At 42.6% G+C, this 19,596-nt stretch overlaps 2 protein-coding genes and 1 long non-coding RNA gene across 3 annotated transcripts; 1 reads left to right on the top strand and 2 right to left on the bottom strand.

Annotated features, from left to right (window-relative positions):
* Positions 1–4,592: 4,592 nt before the first annotated feature.
* Positions 4,593–8,032, top strand: LOC121996575 (receptor-like protein kinase HSL1). The gene is made up of 2 exons (XM_042550587.1): positions 4,593–7,310; positions 7,391–8,032. The coding sequence occupies exons 1-2, from the start codon at positions 4,733–4,735 to the stop codon at positions 7,696–7,698; spliced, it is 2,886 nt and encodes a 961-aa protein (XP_042406521.1). The 5' UTR covers positions 4,593–4,732; the 3' UTR covers positions 7,699–8,032.
* On the bottom strand, positions 7,269–10,188 carry LOC121996576. Its single transcript, XR_006116121.1, has 4 exons — positions 9,848–10,188; positions 9,624–9,685; positions 8,146–8,538; positions 7,269–8,062 (listed from the first exon to the last, which is right to left on the bottom strand). It is a non-coding gene; the product is annotated as an uncharacterized LOC121996576 (long non-coding RNA).
* Positions 10,189–11,659: 1,471 nt separating this feature from the next.
* LOC121996574 (ras-related protein RABA1f-like) lies at positions 11,660–15,208 on the bottom strand. Its single transcript, XM_042550586.1, has 2 exons — positions 14,766–15,208; positions 11,660–12,284 (listed from the first exon to the last, which is right to left on the bottom strand). Exons 1-2 carry the CDS (start codon positions 14,981–14,983, stop codon positions 11,855–11,857), a joined length of 648 nt encoding a protein of 215 aa, XP_042406520.1. The 5' UTR covers positions 14,984–15,208; the 3' UTR covers positions 11,660–11,854.
* Positions 15,209–19,596: the final 4,388 nt, after the last annotated feature.

The raw sequence follows: 19,596 nt of genomic DNA, 5'->3' as shown, positions 1-19,596 counted from the left end.
AAGTTTCAGTATTTTTTGGAATAGGCACGCTACCAAACCACGATAAATCTTCTCCCTCTTCTTCATGTTTGCTCTTTTTTGTGCGTCTCTCGTTGCTCTGTGTGATTTCTTGCTCTCTTCCTCTTTTTTCGTGTTAGAGGTTGGCAGGTGTTGTCCTCTCTTTGCGTAACAATTGTAATGGGCAATGGGTCGAATCTCGATAAAGTCAAGAAAAATATTCTCCCTATAATGATCAACTGTAGCTTCCTGATTTACCTCATCATAAATAATCATGAAACTAATTGTGTAAGGTTATGGGGTGACGGATTTCATTTTTTCTGCACTTGAACAAGGACAAATGATACCTATATAATTTTTTTAATTATTATTATTATTTATTAATTAAAAATCTAAAATTTTCTTTAGACAACTCCATCATGTATAGTGTGGCACGTTTTATGACTAAATGATCCTTGTTTGTCTCATAATTAACGACGTGATTCACGATCGATTATTGTTCCTAGTCAACTTCTTTGTCCATGCAAATCTGCAGCCCTCACAATCCATCGATCAACGTCTATGACATTAAATTACAGCTCTCTCCCTGTGAATTCTTCTTTATCAGCTCTCATAGGTGGTGACATCCTCTCTAGCTACCAAGACCCTCCCTTTGGCATCTTCTTCAATAATTTCAACGTCCACTCACTTATGAGCAATCTTAATTGCTACCAATTAGATTGTTGTCGGAGTTATTGGAAATAATCTGTATTTAATTTTCGTTAAAAATAAATTTAGATTTATCTGTCAAGATAACTTTGCTTCACAGTTATGTGGTCTGACTGATGGGAAGAAGTTTCTGATTGCTGTCCGAGTGCTTGAGTGCCCGATTGGCCCAAGTGTCGGAAGGTCTGATCTGAGTGTTGACTATTGAGAGTCAAGTTGGTTGAGTAGTCGTCTTCTAAGCTACCTAGTGGACTGCTCGAGCACGAGTGGGATGTTCCTAGCCCAATACCGAGTGCTCCCGAGTAGGCTCGAGTGTCATGCGAGTGGGATGTCAAGTGTTGAGTCGGGAAACCGAGTGATTGAGTCACCTAACTGTTGAATGTCAAGTCAATTGAGTGAGTCACTACTACCTTATAGATGCGTCGAGAGGCTACATTGAGAGCTACCCGAGTCTGAGATTCGAGCACTCCTAGGGATGAGCGCCAAGTGCCAAGTTGGGAGGCCGAGTCTGAGATCAAGTGGAAAAGAGATATGTTGAGGTTTGTGTTCGACACAGTTTTCTTAAAATAATTTCGCCCTCTCAAAGAGTACTTCATGATTATATTGGACGTATATTTCTCATGATACAACATGATCACCATGTACATAATTTAGCTAGAGTTGTTCGTAGGAACCGAGCATGTACTCGAATGCTATCATGAAAAATATTGTGAAATATATACCAAAGAAAAAGAAATTATATGTTTCTGTATGCGTCTACTTCTCAAGCCGTAGGCTCCTTATATAAGGGCTCTGTCCTGCTCAACTGTATTGAATGATCGAGCAATGATTATTTAATGTCCGGGGCATAATGATAGTTGTCGACCATCAATCATGGATTATTTTTGTCCGGGCAGTTACATATTCACCATTAATATCAGATCATTTTAGATCTGGTACACTAATACATATGCTTCATACATTAGCAAGTAGGAAAAAATTGATCTAAATGGCAAAACGTAAATTAATATGCTTAAGCAAATTTTACCTATCCTGACTGGTCCGATATTTAATGCATGCAAATAGCTCTCGCACAAGAGCTATCTGGGGTTAGTATATTTACACTCCTCTCCTGTAAGTGTGGGCGTATTCAAGATTTTAATTTTTATAATTCATTATAAATCAACCTTCACTTAACTCCGGCTGTGAGACTGATATCTTATTCACAATTGAATACCTTTTATGCATACGGAAATGTCGACAAGATCTCAATTAAGCTCTTTGTGCAAATGTGCAATATAGTCATGTGGCCAAAGAAAATTGTTCAATAATTATAAGAATTTATAGACAAAATTAAAATAGATGGACCCCAGTGGTTGACCAACCCACTAACTCATCGCCGCAACAACAAAAAAATAAATCACGTGGATAATAAGGAGAACTCGTAACAGCTGCCAAGTTTGACATTTCGGCACGGCTCGTTGACTACTCTGTTCAAAATTGATTCAGTTCTTAATGGTCAGTTTAACCTAAAGGCAGTCCATATTCATTCTGTTAAAAGCCGAATATATATATATAATATTGAGTAATTTTAATTTAAACTGATCAATTAAGTTACAATTATTAAACAAATGCAAAAGCATCAAAGCAGAAATCTGATATCATAGTTTTTTCAACGCATGCACATTTATAATTATTAGGCTATTTATCCCCAAATTATAGGGTGGCACGTGGAAGGAAGGAAGCGGGACATCCATCTACCCATCTAACATCTATTGGTGAACTGAGACCGTTGACCAGTCCACTTCGATCCCGACGTCTGGTTCATATTTTATATTTATTTATTCATTTATTTATTCATTTAACAATATGAGACTAAAATTGTGGCAAATTTGATTAGATTATTTGAAATTGTTGTCTTAAATTTATATCTTGTCCACGTGGCATGATCCGATTAGATATTTTCAGAAAAAACCAATATATTTATGGACGGTAAACGAGTCAAGTTGAACTTTAAAATATTCAAACGTATTTAATAAGATAATCGAATTAAATCAAACTTAAAATAAATTAAACTTTTGAAATGATTATTTAATCTTGATTTGATTTATTTTTATGAACTTCAACTTATTTGAAGCTTGACTTGAACTTGATTTATTTAGATATTATCGAACTCTCAATTCAAGTTTGATTATGTTAAATTGAAACACGCTAGAGAGAGGATGAATAGTACTCGTGGCTTTCACTTTTCGATTTAAAATTATCAACTAAATGCAGCGGAAATTAAAAGAAAGCAGCGCAAAAAAGACACACCAAGTACGCAGGTTGGTTTTACTTGGTTCGGAATCTAGGGCGACTCCTACTCCAAGGCCCACGCTCGTTGAGTGTTTACTTTGGGCAATTCACTATCAGTTCGAAAATCTTATAAAAAAATATTACAATTTAGAATGCTGTAAAAAAATTATACTGACTACAAAGGAATCGTAAAATAAAAGCTTCATGTTGTTGGAATATTGTTACGGCTTCGCCTGATCGTCTCATTAACAGTGCGCTGAAGAAGGATTGCCAAAATTGTGTTGTTCTTTGCTGCTGCTCGAGACAGGCTTAAATAAGTCATTGAGGGTGCCTTTAAGCCCCTTAAGAGCGCCTCCATCACCGACGGATTCGCAGCGTGGATGAGCTTTGACTCCTTCGTAGCCTATCCACTTAAGGGTGCCTCTAATGTTATGGAGGGCGCCTTCAAGGCCGTCCAAGGCGCCTCAGCACTCCATGAGGGGGCCTCCAACTTTGCTGCGCGCATTCCCTAGCTCTTGCACCCGAGGCGCCTCCAAGCTTCATGAAGGGTGCCTCGGGAACTGTTCATCCGAGGCAAATCAAGCTATTTTGTCCCTGCAAGATATGTTAGTCCCAAAATACCAAGCATACCCTACAACACAAACTTAGCACATAATAATAACATAAATATGAATATCTGACAATCACCGGACCGTCCGATTCTGACTTCGGATTTCCTACTAAAAATCCTAAGTTGAGCCGACACCTACTGTTCCCTCAGCGGGGAATGCATCCTCACCTACTTCACTCAGGAGAGTATACCTGTTGCCAGTTTGATCCTCCAGATCAACTGGGCTTTTGCTCAACGCCCGAGTCTTCAGGTCTTTCCGCTGGACGTCCGCTCCACGACCCGCCCAAACTTTCCACCCAATTCGCGACACCGAGATTTTCACCTAGAGTTTCCGACTTTAAGACTTTTGTCTGAAGACCTCGACCTGCCAAGGCTTTCCACCTAGGGTTACCACCCCCTAGGACCTAACGTTACCACCTCCTACGATTTTCTCTCTGTCTAACCGTAGCTAGAACTTTTGCCTAAAATACCTTAGGACTTTCTTACAAACTCATTCAAACATATTAGATCATAAATAATTTTAACTTTGAATCGTTTGTCATTATCAAAACTCGATTTTGATCGTCGAATGCTTCCCGCACTAACAAATTCGAACTTGGTTGGTTTACATATTATCAAACTCTCAATTTAAATTTATTTGATTATTTAAAAACTTTTAGTTATTTAATTATTTATTAAATTTAATAATTCAAATTTATTTATTTTATATTATTATTTATTTAATATATTAATAAATTTTTTATTAATTAATATAGTTTATAAATATTATTCATAAATATTATTTATAAATATTGTTCGTGTTTTCTAAATGAAGAGTTATAAATAGTTTATAAATATTATTGTTCGTATTGACCTTGGATGGATTGGGGGGACTGAGAACAACGTATACACCTTTTTACAACAATGTTTTCTAAATATCTTGATCACAGATATAGAAAAAAAAAAAATCTATATATAGAAAAAATAATTAAATTTAAATTAATCGTCGCAAAAAGCAAAGCTGGACTTCTCCGCGACTTGCCTCCTTAATTATCACTTCATCTTCATCCTTTCACAGTCACTCATTCACGCGCTCCTCGATCGCCATGTTGTCTTCCACCTCTGCTTCTCCACCTTGAAACAGAGGAATTAATAAACACAGACGCGATGATCGCACCTCGCCGCCGTATTCTCCTCTTATTCCTCGTCTCTGTCTTATTCTTCTTCTTCTTCCATGGTGCCTCCTCGCTCAACCAAGAAGGCCGCATTTTGCTGGAGGCGAAGGGAGGCCTGGCGGGGCAGCCCGACGCGCTTTCCTCTTGGAACGCCAGCGACGACACGCCCTGTGCGTGGCAGGGCGTCAACTGCACCTCCGGAGTCGTGACCGCCATTAACCTCTCCGACGCCAACCTCTCCGGCCCCTTCCCTTCGGCCCTCTGCCGCCTCCCCCACCTCGCCTCCATCGACCTCTCCGTTAACTACATCAACGGCTCCCTCACTGACGCCGACCTCGCCGGCTGCGACGCCCTGTCCTTCCTGGATTTGTTTCTCAACAACCTCGTCGGCCCGCTCCCCGACGCGCTTGCGTCGCTGCCTAACCTCACCTACCTGGATCTCTCCTCGAATAACTTCTCCGGCGGCATCCCGCAGGCCTTCGGCCGGTTCTCCCGCCTCGAGACGCTGGCCCTCGTCTACAACCTGCTCACCTCCACCGTCCCCGATTTCCTCGGCGATGTCTTAACGCTCCGGAATCTCGACCTCCGGTACAACCCATTCAACGCCGGTCACATACCGGTGTCGCTCGGAAACCTCCGTAATCTCGAGACGCTCTCCCTCGGTCACTGTAACCTCGACGGGGAGATTCCACAATCGCTCGGCCGACTCTCACGGCTCGCCTACCTAGACCTCTCCTGTAATCACCTCCGCGGAGGCGTGCCGGAGTTCCTTTCCGGGCTATCCCACTTAACCCAGGTCGAGCTGTACAACAACTCGCTATCCGGTCGCATTCCGAGAGGCCTCGGTAAGCTCGGCGCGCTACTTCGCTTCGACGCGTCCCTGAACCAGCTCGAGGGCCCGCTCCCCGACGACATCTTTGACGGGCCGTTGCTCGAGAGCTTGCACCTACACACGAATCAGCTGACCGGTGGGATCCCTGCCGGCGTCGCGCGGTCCAAGAGCTTGTCCGATCTCCGCCTCTACAATAACCAGCTCCATGGCTACCTCCCAGCGGATTTGGGAAAGATAACACCGTTGGTGACGGTGGATCTGTCGAGGAACTCGCTCTACGGCGAGATCCCTGCGAGCATATGCGACTGCGGCGTACTGGTGCAGCTGCACCTGATGCAAAACTCCTTCTCCAGCAGAGTTCCCGACGGCCTAGGACGGTGCCGGACGCTGAACCGCCTTCGGCTCCCGGGCAACGCCCTGAGCGGCCCGGTTCCCAGCGGGCTCTGGGGGCTGCCGCATCTCTTTCTGCTTGATTTGAGAGACAACGCTTTGTCCGGCCGCATCTCTCCGGTGATCTCCAACGCCGCCAACCTCTCGTCGCTCCTCATCGAAGACAACCAGTTCTCCGGCATCATCCCCCCAGAGATAGGAGCTGCGGTGAACTTGCAAGAGATCGCCGCTGGGAACAACCAGCTCGCCGGACTGCTCCCTGCCACGCTCGGCAACTTGACCAATCTCAGCCGGCTCGACCTCCACAACAACTCTCTCTCCGGAGAGCTTCTCCGAGAAATCCAATCGTGGAAGAAGCTCAGCGACCTCAATCTCGCCCACAATAGCTTCACGGGCGGAATACCCCCTGAGCTTGGCGGCCTGCCGGTGCTCAACTACCTCGACCTCTCCAACAACGATCTCACCGGCCCAATCCCGGACCAACTCCAGAACCTAAAGTTGAGCCGGTTCAACTTGTCCAACAACGAGCTTTCCGGCGCAATTCCGCCCATGTTTGCCAACGAGGCCTTCGGGAGCAGCTTCTTGGGCAACCCAGCGTTGTGCGGGGACATGGCAGGGCTCTGCCCTGCCTCAGGGAGAACCACCGCCAACCGCTATGGATACCTCTGGCTGCTTTGGTTCGTCTTTATCCTCGCCGGCTTAGTCCTTGCCGCCGGCGTTTCTTGGTTCACCTGCAGGTGCCGCAAGTACATGAATGCCATAGACAAGTCGAAGTGGACGCTGAAGTCGTTCCACAAACTAGGATTCAGCGAGCAAGACATCTTGGGCTCCCTCCGCGAGGTCAACCTCATTGGCAGCGGCGCTTCTGGGAAGGTCTACAAGGTCGTCCTGAGCAACGGAGAGACTGTCGCAGTGAAGAAGCTGTGGACCGCAAACATGAACGGGGCCACCATGGATGATGCCTTCGAAGCAGAAGTCGCAACACTAGGCAACATAAGGCACAAGAACATCGTGAAGCTCTGGTGCTGCTGCACTCACAAGGATCATAAGCTGCTGGTGTACGAGTACATGCTCAATGGAAGCTTGGGGGACCTGTTGCACGGCAACAAAGGGAGTGTTCTTGATTTGCCAACGAGGTACAAGATTGCGCTAGACGCTGCAGAGGGCCTCTCCTACCTGCACCATGACTGTGTGCCGCCGATCGTGCACCGGGATGTCAAGTCTAACAACATCTTGCTGGATGAAAAGTTTGGAGCAAAGGTAGCCGATTTCGGTGTGGCCAAAGCTGTTGAGAATGGGCCTAAATCCATGTCTGTGATTGCTGGTTCTTGTGGATACATTGCTCCAGGTCAGTCACTCTCCGAACTCTGTTAATCACCTGAAAAACCTCACAATCCATAACTAAAGATTCAATGCTTACTGCTGCAGAGTATGCTTATACTCTCCGTGTCAATGAGAAGAGTGACATCTACAGCTTTGGAGTGGTAATTCTCGAGCTGGTCACTGGGAAACTTCCCGTCGATCCAGAGTACGGTGAGAAAGATCTCGTGAAGTGGGTGTGCAGTACGATAGAACAGAAGGGCATTGAGCATGTGATCGATCCAAAGTTTGATATGCGCTGCAAGCAGGAGATATTGAAGGTACTAAACATTGGTTTACTCTGTGCCAACTCTCTCCCAATCAATCGTCCGTCAATGAGGGTGGTGGTGAAGATGCTGCAAGAAGTTCGACTATAGAACAAGGCCAAGCGGGTAACGATCATGGCAACATAATCTGAGTAGTGAAGGAATTGTTTCAGATCAATGGTGGTTTGGGGCAAGAACTGCTAAAGAATGAATTCTCCTTGTGCTCTATTTTTATCCAACCTTTTTTTTTCCCTTCTGTGGTATCTTCGACGGTGTTAGTAGTAAAAATTGCATCTGTACCAATTGGGAATGTGGCAATTAGCTCAAGTGTTTTGCCGTCAGCTATATTGGCATCTCCTCCTTGTACTATCTGTGCATCTCAAATTTCTTGGATTCATGGGAAGAGGAAGCAGACCTCTGCAAAGATCTATAGTCTTCCCTTTCATGCTGACCAATAACTTTGCATTGAATTATCCTGCAAGGATTAAAGACCTTTGACTAGAATTAGTAAACTAGGATTAATTTAGTGTTCTACAACAGTATATCTGAATTGCTCACCATAAAGAACATGACAGCTATACCCTGTCGGTGGAGATTCTGGAAGCACATCTACTTTTCCAGCTGCAGGCAATCTACAAAGAGGGGGCCCTTAATGCTCAAAGGAGACTCCAGTTATGCTGAACAAGAAGAAACTAGATGAGTGTTGGTTGTGCCATCTTTAACCATGATCCAATCCATGCTTTCTTCTCCTGCTGAGGCTTGTTCTTCATCTGCTACCGTTTGTGTAAGATACCCAGCAAACGGTAGAAGGCCTTTATCTCGTCGCTCCTCATGACCACCATCTCCTGACCGCAATGGTGTCGTCCACCACCAACTTTCTCATATGGCGTGGGCAGGGTTGGTTCCAACAGACAGATGTTGGTCATGGCTTGAAACTGTCACTTTCTTTCCCTTGACATTAGATCAATCATACATTTAGAAACAAGGGGTTGGCTTCAGAGGTGGAACCAATCACCATTTCAAAAAACTATTACAACAACCACCACCACCACCAAGTTTTATCTCACTACATTGGGTCGACAAAAAACTATTATACATGAAAAAACTAATCTTTAGAGCCTGGCCTATCTCCTTCAGTAACCATCTAAACCAACCATTTATGTTGAACCCGTAAATGAATCATCAATCATGTGTACAGATTCTGCTAGGACAGCTTGCTAAGTTAAAATGAACATACTGAGAATATTGTTCCTCTCTGGTGATAAAACTAAATTGCTCCACAAAACATAGGCATCCAAGATTCTCTATTAAACTGACTCATAGTATCAATATTTTACATTTCCTGAGTTCTGCTCCAGACCATCTATGTCGTCCTCCATTGCTAGACAACATTCTATAGGTGGTGACTTGTTAGTCCAGTTGGCTGAAGTTTGAGACTTGTCCATGCCAAGATCAATGTACAAAAGCTTAGAATTGGCTCACTTGTTTGATTGATGAATTCAATTATTCTAAATGACCTACAAATACCGATTCCATAGAATAGGGATTCTAAATTCATGACTAGTTATCCTTTGTTCTGTTATAAAAATATTTATACCTTCTTGATTTCTTCCTCACGTTGTTCAACCCTTTGAAAAATATATTATAAACTTGAGTTGGATCCATTTATTAGGTCAAATGCGTTTGTCAACTAGACCTGTTAGTGGGGTGAGTAGATTGAGCCACATGAGTCAATCAAACTTCTTGGAGAGAGGTCTAAGTGGTCGATTGGCATAGTAAGGGCAGATAGGCAACGTAAACTGGTCACATTGAGGTCTAGGCTGATCATATGCATCATACGAGTAGAACAAATATTTCATATGAAGAAATCTATTATCTATGAAAATTATTTCTAATTTGTTGCTCATAACATTTTTATGAAGTAAATAGGAGAATAGTCATTACGCTCAAAATACTTCGACGCACAAAATGAAAGGGAAGGACAAAAACGGTGACAAAATTGGCATATATTGCATTGGGAGATGAACAAGACTTACAACTATGGATTGATTAGTTCATGGTGGCTTCTGGATCCCAAGTGACATTATCAGCGCCCTTCCTGAGATAAACAAATTGAAAGTGTTTTGGACATAGACAAACAGGAAAAGCATGTGAATTGGACAGAACAATTGAACAAACATACTGGCCGTGACGGACAGGGCCCAATTTCAGGAGGTCGAAGGAAGATAAGAGCAAGAAACAATTAGCATTGAAGACTAACCGAAAATTAATCAGAAATAGCTCGGCGATGGTAGAGCGCTGACCTGCTGCGGAGGGTGGTTCCCCAGCCTCCAATGGATAAACGCCAACCGCCTTCGATCCACTCAATGATAACTTCTTTAGGTTTTTCTTGTCTCCTCCCCGCTCGATCTCACTTTCACATCGAGTTCCCCCCCAAAAAAGGCATAAGTAAGGAACGAAGGAGGAGAGAAGGGGATCGGTTCAATTGGATTCATCCTGAACGACGTCGGAGACATCTGAAGAGGAAGACCGAGATAGCTCCGGCGGCGAGGAGGACGCTTGTAGGGTTGTCCTCGACAGCCAAGTTGTAGCAGTTGTCCCATCATCGTTTGAAGTGACCTCTATTTATTAATAATATATTAAAATTACTCTAATAACTATTTTTTTTAACAATAATAATAATTAATTTTAAAAAATTAATAATAAAGAGCATTTTAAAAATAACCTTATTTAATTTGATAAAAAATTGATAAAAATTTTCATTTCACCATCTACCTCTGCAAAACAACAGTGTGAGTTTTGCACCACTAACTTGACAGCCCTACAAGGTGACAACCAAAAGACAATTGGCACGTGTAAATTATCAAGGACAAGGAAGCTCTGTGTTTTTTAAAAAGTAAAAAAAAAAATAAGAGAAAAATTGGATAAAAAATTAGAAGGAATACTTTTGTTTTTTCCTTTATTTTTAATCATCAAGCTGGTATATGTCTTACTTTTATAATCAAAATACACTTTACCCTATCCGGGCTCTTTGAAAAATAACACAGTTGCTTTCAATTAGATTGTTAGATAGAATTAAATCTTGAATCGATTAATTGATTATATGAATATCATAAGTATGTATTGTAACAATTATAAAATTATAATTGTTATTATAATTATAGTAATTATAGGTTCATAATTACTATTTAAACTTGTTCATTTATATTAGAACAATTATAAAATTGTAATTGTTATAACAACTATAATTTTATAATTATTAGGATAACTGTAATGCTTATTAATAGGGGGTGTTATAAGGGTATTAACTCATTATGGAGGGATGTTATAACACCCTCATTTTAAACACGTTCAAACAATTGAACACCTTCAAAGTACAATTCTTATACTGTGGATGGGCCAGCCAAGGGCCCACCCATGGTGTTTTTTTTTTAATTTTTTAATAATTGTATAAAATCTTAAAATTAGAAAAAATAAATAAAATGTGTAACTAATAAATAATAAAGATATTTTTAATAATATTAATATTCATTTAAATTTTATTTATTTAATATGATATAATTTTAAATACACGGTAGAACCCATGAATAATGAGTATTAACGTTAAAAAGAATGTGGGTGAAAGAGATGTTGTTATAACGACTATGTGACAATGGATCCTATACTTTTTGATGAGATGACGGACGTTATAACACGGATATATTACGGATGTTCTTATAATGTAAATTTATCTTAGTCATATAACTGACCAACCGATAGAGAATTTAATACATATGTTAAGAAATAATAATACTGAATAGTTGAATAGTTTATTTGAGAACTCATGTGATGTGATATGATTTAGAAGAAAAAATATATATGCTTTTTTTTATTTTCCCCATAAAAATTAAGATGATGCTATTGCAGCAGCAAAGTAAATATGGATTTGCACAGCAACTCAAGTATCAAAATTTTACTATGAAAGAAAAAAAAAATGAGGTATTTATAAGCAAAGAATCAACGAAAGTTTACAAATTCCAGTTGTTGATGGTTAATAATTGACCAAAGCAACAAACAAATTTAAGAAAACATATTTGTTGTCAAGTGAGACGAGAAAACATGTTTGTAACCAGAATGCAGATGTTCATCCTCTTTTAAGTCAGCTATAAAACTTCATGTCGTGCTTCATGTTTTCAGAATCATGCATTCAAAAATTTTACTATCTTGAGTCTCACGAAAAATGCCAAGCAGCACACTGATAAAGATCATGAAAACGGTAAGAAACAGATCAGCCAGCCGAGCAGCAACCCGCATTCTTTAAGGCTTCGTCACCCTCCCCTATCTTAATATTCTGCCCTTTAGGCACAGTTGAAGTATCGTCACTGGCATCAAGCATCTTCTTGCTGACCACATGGTAGATCTGAGTGAGCACTTCAGTGAAGGCATTATCTACGTTCATGGACTCAAGGGCTGAGGTCTCTACGAAGAAAGCCTTCTCTCTTTGAGCAAAGGCCTGTGCATCTTCTAGAGGGACGGACCTAATGTGGCGCAAGTCTGCCTTGTTCCCCACGAGCATGATGACTATATTTTGATCTGTGTGATTCTTGAGTTCCTTCAGCCATCTCTCCACATTCTCAAAGGTGATATGACGAGTCACGTCGTAGACAATAAGGGCACCAGCAGCTCCTCGATAATAAGCGCTAGTAATTGCGCGATACCTACACAAACAAAGGAAATTTTGAACCAAGTGATCTACTGATTTAGGAGCAAGTTAATATACAAGTCAGGGTACAAGTTTTAGGTATAAGGAACCATCTTACTTCTCAAGCTGTTAGCAAACAACCCACAAAAAGGAACTAAATGGAAGGGGTAGGTTTGTGGATGATATGACACTAATACTGCATTAAGGAATGATTGGCTAACTAGTTATCCCAAAGTTATCTAAAGGACCACTGAGGAATTAAACTTATCAAATTATTGGTCTAATGCAGACAAAAATGCTGGTAGGATGGAACATCATCAGTAATTTCATTATCTCAAGATCATTGTAAGGGATGCTGGGGTGGTCAGAAATGTGGATGTGTAGCATAAGATTCCTTGTTCATTGGTTAGACAATCTTAACAATGGTTGTCTAGGCCTAACATTATTCTCAGCCTTTTCTTCTGGGCCTGGAATCAACATTGGAGATTTTATGTGATGTTATCTTTTATATCTTACTTGAAAATAAAAAGATTTCATCCTTCAAATCTTAGGTTGAACCATGTTGGTGCCATAATTGTTTGTTTGTTAGCACACATTTCTCATGCATGCATTAAGCCAATTCCACTTTGGATTTACTTGATGTATAAGTCTAGGCTTCCCAACAAGCGAAAATGATAATGCTAGCTACAACAAGTAGATTGACCCCAAAATCAACTAAAACATGTATCATGACACATTTAGGACACGTCCAAGACTTGATAGAAAATGGTCGAATAGTAATAACTTACCATTGCTTGTCATCATCAAAAGGCATTTTTAAAATGTTCATGCATCCGACCTCTTCCCTTATCCATAATGCCGAACAATCTATCTTTCCAAGAACTTGTCTGATAATGTATTATTATTATTTTCATACTTTTGTTGTTGGTTGAACTACATAAGAATTTATATTATTACATGCTAGTTAGATCTGTCAATTTTGGTTGGGTTCGTCAGGTTGGCCTGTCTTGCCAAAAAATTTAAGCAGATCAACCCAAGCTTGATGCGGGCCGATCCTCCTAGGCCCGCGACGGACTTGGGTTGATCTGCAGATTGAGAAACATATGTAAGCCAAATTTTATGTCAATTTATTATCTTTATTTATTATAATTTTGAAATAAAAATGGTACTTTTCATCAAATATGAATTTTCGTTTGCGTCAATTTATATTTACAATACTTGTTACTGATATATTTGATTGATGAAACTTTTCTGAAGTAAAACGTTAAAGATATGAAACTTTTTTAATTTTTTTTTTTGAATTTTTGAGGGCCCATGGGTTGGCCCCTCTAACCCGCAACCCACCTTGGATTGGGTTGAGTTACGGATTTCTCAACTCGTCAAGATGACGGGTCAGCCCGCCCCGCCAAATGGTTAGCCTGCCACGGGCTGACTCGTCGTGCCACGGGTTGGCCTGTCTAACCGCTCTAATTCAGGTCTATTAAGCAAATATTCGAGTTATATCCTATTCATGCAAGAATAACTTTTGCTACTAATTGAATCTTCAAACAAAATAAGAAATATTGATTACAAAAGTTTTAGAGATCACATAATATACAAGATTGAACAGAAAAATTGGTTGATCTTCTTCACGAAAATCCACATGATCCAAAAATAAATAAATATTGAAATTAGGTTTATAATTAGAAGACAACTAACCAAAATTCTGAAACTGCAACATTCCAGCCAAGCGATAATAAGTTCTTTATATCAAAGTTTTGTGCAGAAATGAGAGAAAGAAAAGGGTTTCAGAAATGATAAACAAAACCAAATCACATGCACCAACCAATGCACGTTTTGGTTGGACAAGTAATGGGAGAGATTAATCAGGTCAATATAAGGCAAAGGAATCAAATTAGCTAATAGTTGGTTTGGAACCATCAAACCTGATGGAATTGGAATATTCTAAATCTAATATTCTACTGCATTCATGTGTTCGGTGCTCAACTGAAGGAAACTGAGAATCAGTATATTCAAAAAATTCCTGATTAAAGAATTCAAAAAATTCCTGATTAAAGAATTTTCAAATATATTCAGATGTAGTTGACCTCAAATAAATGGGAAATTGTGGTAAAAAAAAAGAATGGCAGTATTGTGTTACGTAGATGTATCCATAATCTAAAGTTTCTTGCATAAAAAAACAAAATTCTAACTCTTGTTTTTCCAGTTAAATTCAAACATGAGAATTGGAATCAGAATTCTTTGGAATTCATTTTTAATACCTAATTAGAATTTTTTATTACATGAATCGGATTGTAAAAGAAGGGTATGATTAACAATATTAATTTACTCGGAATCTGGTTTAGGAAACCCATTCATTTATAAAGTATAATCTAAAATAAAAATTTGGTACAAATTGTGAAAATCACTAGCAGCATTGTTTTGTTGATTCAGGAATTAAAGGGAAGAAAAATGCATGCAAGCTTGAATCTGAATGCCATGGTTTACACACACGCACCTTTCCTGTCCGGCGGTATCCCAGATCTGTGCCTTGACGAGCTTGTCGTCGACGCAGATGGTACGGGTGGCGAACTCGACGCCGATGGTGGACTTCGACTCGGTGCTGAACTCGTTGCGGGAGAATCGAGAGAGCAAGTTCGTCTTCCCCACCCCGGAGTCCCCTATCACCACCACCTTGAACAGGTAATCGTAATCCTCGTCCGCCCTATACGCCATTCCTCTTTTCAATGTCAACAACAAATCGCGCCCTCTTCTCCTCCTCCTCCTCTGTAGCTACGAAAAACCAGATCTTCCTCCTCTTCTCTCGTGATCGAAGAAGAAGAAGAAGAAGACGGAGAAGGAATCGATGATCAATCAATGATTTGGGATCTAGAGGGCGGTGGGATTAATCGCTCGCCGCAGAGACGACGGAAAGGGAGAGGAAGGACGGGAAGCTCGATGAACAGAATTTGACAGAGTCTCTGCTCACGTGGCAGATCGCTGCTACTTACCTCACAATATTTCGAACATATTAATTCCCACCAATTAAAGCTACCGTTTTGTTTACCGATCTGTAATTGGATTGCTTGTGCGGTTCTCTGCGGAGGTGGCATGCCGCACCTTCAGTATTTCTCAAATGTCGTTCTCCGCCAGAAAGTACCCATTTCCTACCGTATTGTTATTGGAAGTAAGATAGGGTTTCTGCGGACTTGGCACTTGGCAGATCTCTGTAATTCTTTTTTAGACATGTAATAACTATGATAGATTATAAAATAAAATATATCATAGACCAAATAAGATATAAAAATATATGATAAAATGTTTAAATGTTTAACATAATAAATTAATATTTTAATAAAATATTTTATTTAATAAATGATGACTAAATTAAAAAAAAAAAAATTAGTTCATGATGACTAAATTAAATTGGTAAGTTTTTTTAGTTTTATTTAATAAGGTAATAATATGAAATTATGAGAATAACTATAATTAAATCTTCTAAAAAATTTATTATTACTAAAGCTTGTTTATGATTAAAAAAATATTAGTTTGTATAAAAAAAATGAATAGGCTTTAGATCTTTCCTATTATTACACTCATATACAATTTATTTTTTTTCATAATTATTTCTTTTTCTTTGAAATTAAGCTTTATTTTTATTTTTTATAATATTATGGAATAGATATGGCATCTCGCATCAAAATAAAATTACATTCAGCTAAAAATATTTTTGAGTTGACCAAAGGCATAAGTAGATTTAAGAAATTCTTAAATCATTTATGAAAAAAAAATGTACACTTATTTGGGTGGTCTTTTTGTTTACCTCTCCCGTCAACATTAGCTTTCTACATTGATCCTGTCCGAACCAAGAGTCAGTGGACGCTGGGCACGTGGCGCTCTCTGCTGGATCCTCGAGTGCTCCGGCGAACCTCCGGTGAAGAAATTGAGGCCTTATATAGACCCCTCGAAGAAGCCTGGGCGCGCCAATCAAAGCAATCACCTGCATTTGACCATGCCCAAGCATGGGTCTGTCAGAAGGGCCATGCCCAGATATGGATCCGTCAGAAAAGGCGTCCCTGAGGCCATACTGCTACTGTATCAACCTTTCCATGATGTGACGGCAAGATCCTCCATCGTGCGATCTTGTGTACGGCCTAATCATCAGACATGCTTCTACCGATATCCCATATCCCGAGCCGAGCGCATAGGCCGCTCGGCCACCTTTTTGTCCCCTCGCCCTTATTTTGTCCGGGCGGGTTGCCCGCTCGGCTCTTTGGCCCCTGCCGTTCGGGCTCCCGGTCGGCCCTTCGATCCTCCTGCCTTGGCGTCGGACACCCAACCCCATGGATGGGTTATCTCTAACTCCGCTCGGACCAACCCGGCTGATCGGCTCGGCCATTAACCGCTTAGTCAGCCCTTCATCGATTCTCAAGCTAAGACCCTTCAGGAAGTGGGTCCCCCATTCTTACTGCCGGATCACTTGCCTTCCCTTCAAGTCTAGTCGAAGGAGGCAGTGAGTCCGACTGACTGGACTATATGTGTCCGAGCGGGCGGTCCGCCCTTTAATCTCTCTTTAGCCGTTCGGCCCTTATGCCGGATTCAGCCGCTCGGCTCTTCGTTTCGGATGCCTTGTTGTTCAACGTGGACGTTTGCTTGCTTAAATCTTCTCGAAAATTGCGCAAATCCTTCCCATTAAGTCGCAGCATGCGCGGTATGACGCGCATTAATTGCACCTAGTGGCAAGGCGCCACGTGGCTCTTCTCACATGGCGGCGATGCATAGTACGATGGGACGCGATTGCTTTGAAATAGACGGTCGGATGAGGGCCTCGTCTTTCGTGACCTGCATCCGACGGCGGAGGCCAACCAACCTCGGCAGTATAAAGCCTCCGTCTTCTCCCTTCGCCGCATGCTTGCTCGTGCTTCCTCCGTCTGCCTCCCCTGCCGCTGTAGCCTCCGACGATCCAGTCCCAGTTTCCGGCTGCTACCTTTTCCCCGGTGATCTTTTCCGCCCGTTTCCTTCTCAGTGAGTCTTCTTCCTTCACTTACTAGGTTTTCCCTGCCCATTTCGCCTCTTTCGCTCCCCTTCTTTCGATTTCTTGCTATCCTCTTGCCCCTCCGAGATGGCAAGTTCCTCTGAACCCGCCACCAACGTTCACGGTCCCTGGTATATGACCATGGAGAGTCGGCTTGATGAGGAGGGTGCTCGGCGCCTTGTTCGGACGTATGGGATTCCCAACAACTATGAAATAATTATAGCCGACCCGACTGATCGACCGCATGATCCGCCGATCGGCACAATCTGTTTCTTTTTAGACCAATTCCAAGGTGGCCTTAGATTTCCTACCCATCCCTTTATTGTAGAGGTTTGTAACTATTTTCGCATTCCGCTCGGCCAACTTGTGCCGAATTCCTTTAGGCTGCTGAGCGGGGTGGTCGTCCTCTTCAAGCTGCACAGTATCCCTCTTGACCCCAAAATATTTCACTTCTTCTTCTACCCCAAACAATCCGAGCCGGGCACTTTCATTTTCCAAAGTAGAATAGGCTTTAAATTTTTTGATAACATGCCGACCTCCAACAAACACTGGAAGGAGTTTTTCTTTTATATCCGACTTCCTGAGCGGCCAGCATTCCGAACTAGGTGGCAGACCGCTGTGCCGACTCAGCCGGAGCTCGGCAAGTTCAGAAGCAATCCAGCCTATCTTCATGCAGCGAACTGGTTGTCTGGTCAGCGATACAAGATCGACCAGTTGCTGCTCAAGGGGGTGTTATATATTTTTGGGTTATCTCCCGTTCGGGCCAATCTTCCCTACCGTATGGGTAAGAGACTCTTTACTCCCTTCACCTTTTTTATCTAACTGATTTTAATTTCTTCTATTGCAGCTGAAGTCATGTGGCGCTCCAAAGCTACCGCTCATCTGAAACTGAAGGCCGTGGAGATCGAGGCGGCCACCAAAAAGGAGCTCGCCGAGCGGGGTCTCATCCCCAGCCGCCCGGCAGATGCGGGAGAGGGGGGGGCGCAGTCCGCCCCTGAAACGGAGGTTGAGGCGGATCCTGTTTCCTCGGCTCCCGCCGAGCTGGGAATTCCCCCGTCCGGGGATCCACCGCTAGAACTTCGGCGAAAACGTCGAAGAGACTCCGGTCCTCCGCCACCCCAAGAGGGGGAACCACATGAGCCGATCGGCGTTACTTCGCCCGATCGCACGCCGTCGCAGATCGGGACTCCTGTGACATCGCCTCCTGCGCAGCCCACCGACTCTCCTCCCCGGACTCGTCGCCGCTTACATCGGTTGGGCGAAACTTCCACCATAGGGGAGTCCTCTGGCCAGGCAACTGCAGCTGAAGAAGCGCCGACCGGCCACCCAACCATCAAGACCACCCTCCGATTCCCATCGGAGGAATATTTACTGTCCGCCGATCGGCCCTCAAGCCCCGTTCACGAAATAACCTTGACGGGTCCGCTTGCCAAGCTTTTTGAGGACGCGCAGATTCAAGCGGCCCTCATGACGCCCAAGCAGCTCGGCGACAACAACATGCAGCAGGCCACTCAGGTATTCATTTTTCTTCCTGTTCCATGCCACTATTTGATTCCTGATTTCATTATTTCCTTTACAGCGCTGGGCTGAGCAAATCGCCACTAGCCGTCGGCTAGCCGAGCTGGAGGGTCTCCTAGAAAAACTTCAATTGTCGGGGGGTCCGTCGGCCGAGCGGGAGAAACAAACCCTCGAGGCCGAACAGAAGAAGGCTGCCGATCTGGCTGCGGAGGTGGCACGACTCGAAGACTTGGTGAAGAAGCGGGACGGGGACGTGAAGCGCGCCAGTGGCCGGAAGAGGCGAGCGATTGCTGATCTGGATAAAATGAAAGTCGAAGTCCGGGCCCTAGATCAGCAGTCTAAGAAGCTAGAGGCCGAGCTGAATGCCGAGCGAGAGATCCGTTCGGCAGAGCGCACCAAGGCCGAGGTGGACTTGAAGGCTGTTCAAGACACCTTAACCGCTTCCCGAGCGGCACTCAAAAAATATAAAGAGGGTGAGCCGAGTCGCCTAGCAGCCGCGCGCCAGGAATACCTCCACTCGGAGAGGTTCGGCCTAAAATTCGGTGGCAACGTCTCTTCCACTTTCGCCGAAGCAGTCAAGGTCACCGTGACATACTTGAAGAAAGGGGGCCACCTTCCCGAGGGAATGCATATTCTCGCTTCCGACCTGGCGGCCATGATTGATGATATTCCTGACGCCTTCTTCAGCTTTGAAGACCCTGAGTGAGGCGGGTTATTTCGAGTACCTTCTGTATTTCATCCGCTCGGCGGATGTAAAATTTTTGTGCGTGCCGTTCGACATAATTCTTCTTCTAAA

This window comes from Zingiber officinale, chromosome 6A (genome assembly GCF_018446385.1).
Source record: "Zingiber officinale cultivar Zhangliang chromosome 6A, Zo_v1.1, whole genome shotgun sequence".
Classification (NCBI taxonomy): domain Eukaryota; kingdom Viridiplantae; phylum Streptophyta; class Magnoliopsida; order Zingiberales; family Zingiberaceae; genus Zingiber; species Zingiber officinale.
Note: the sequence above shows the minus strand (reverse complement) of the source record. Positions and strands in the feature narration are given on the sequence as shown.

What these genes read in the sequence shown, in the direction of transcription:
- LOC121996575 (XM_042550587.1), top strand. Translation starts at nt 4,733, where the DNA reads ATGATCGCACCTCGCCGCCGTATTCTCCTCTTATTCCTCGTCTCTGTC. An exon ending in TTGTGGATACATTGCTCCAG is followed by an intron (nt 7,311 to 7,390) that starts GTCAGTCACTCT and finishes TTACTGCTGCAG; the next exon opens with AGTATGCTTATACTCTCCGT.
- LOC121996574 (XM_042550586.1), bottom strand. Translation starts at nt 14,983, where the DNA reads ATGGCGTATAGGGCGGACGAGGATTACGATTACCTGTTCAAGGTGGTG. An exon ending in GATACCGCCGGACAGGAAAG is followed by an intron (nt 12,285 to 14,765) that starts GTGCGTGTGTGT and finishes TTGTTTGTGTAG; the next exon opens with GTATCGCGCAATTACTAGCG.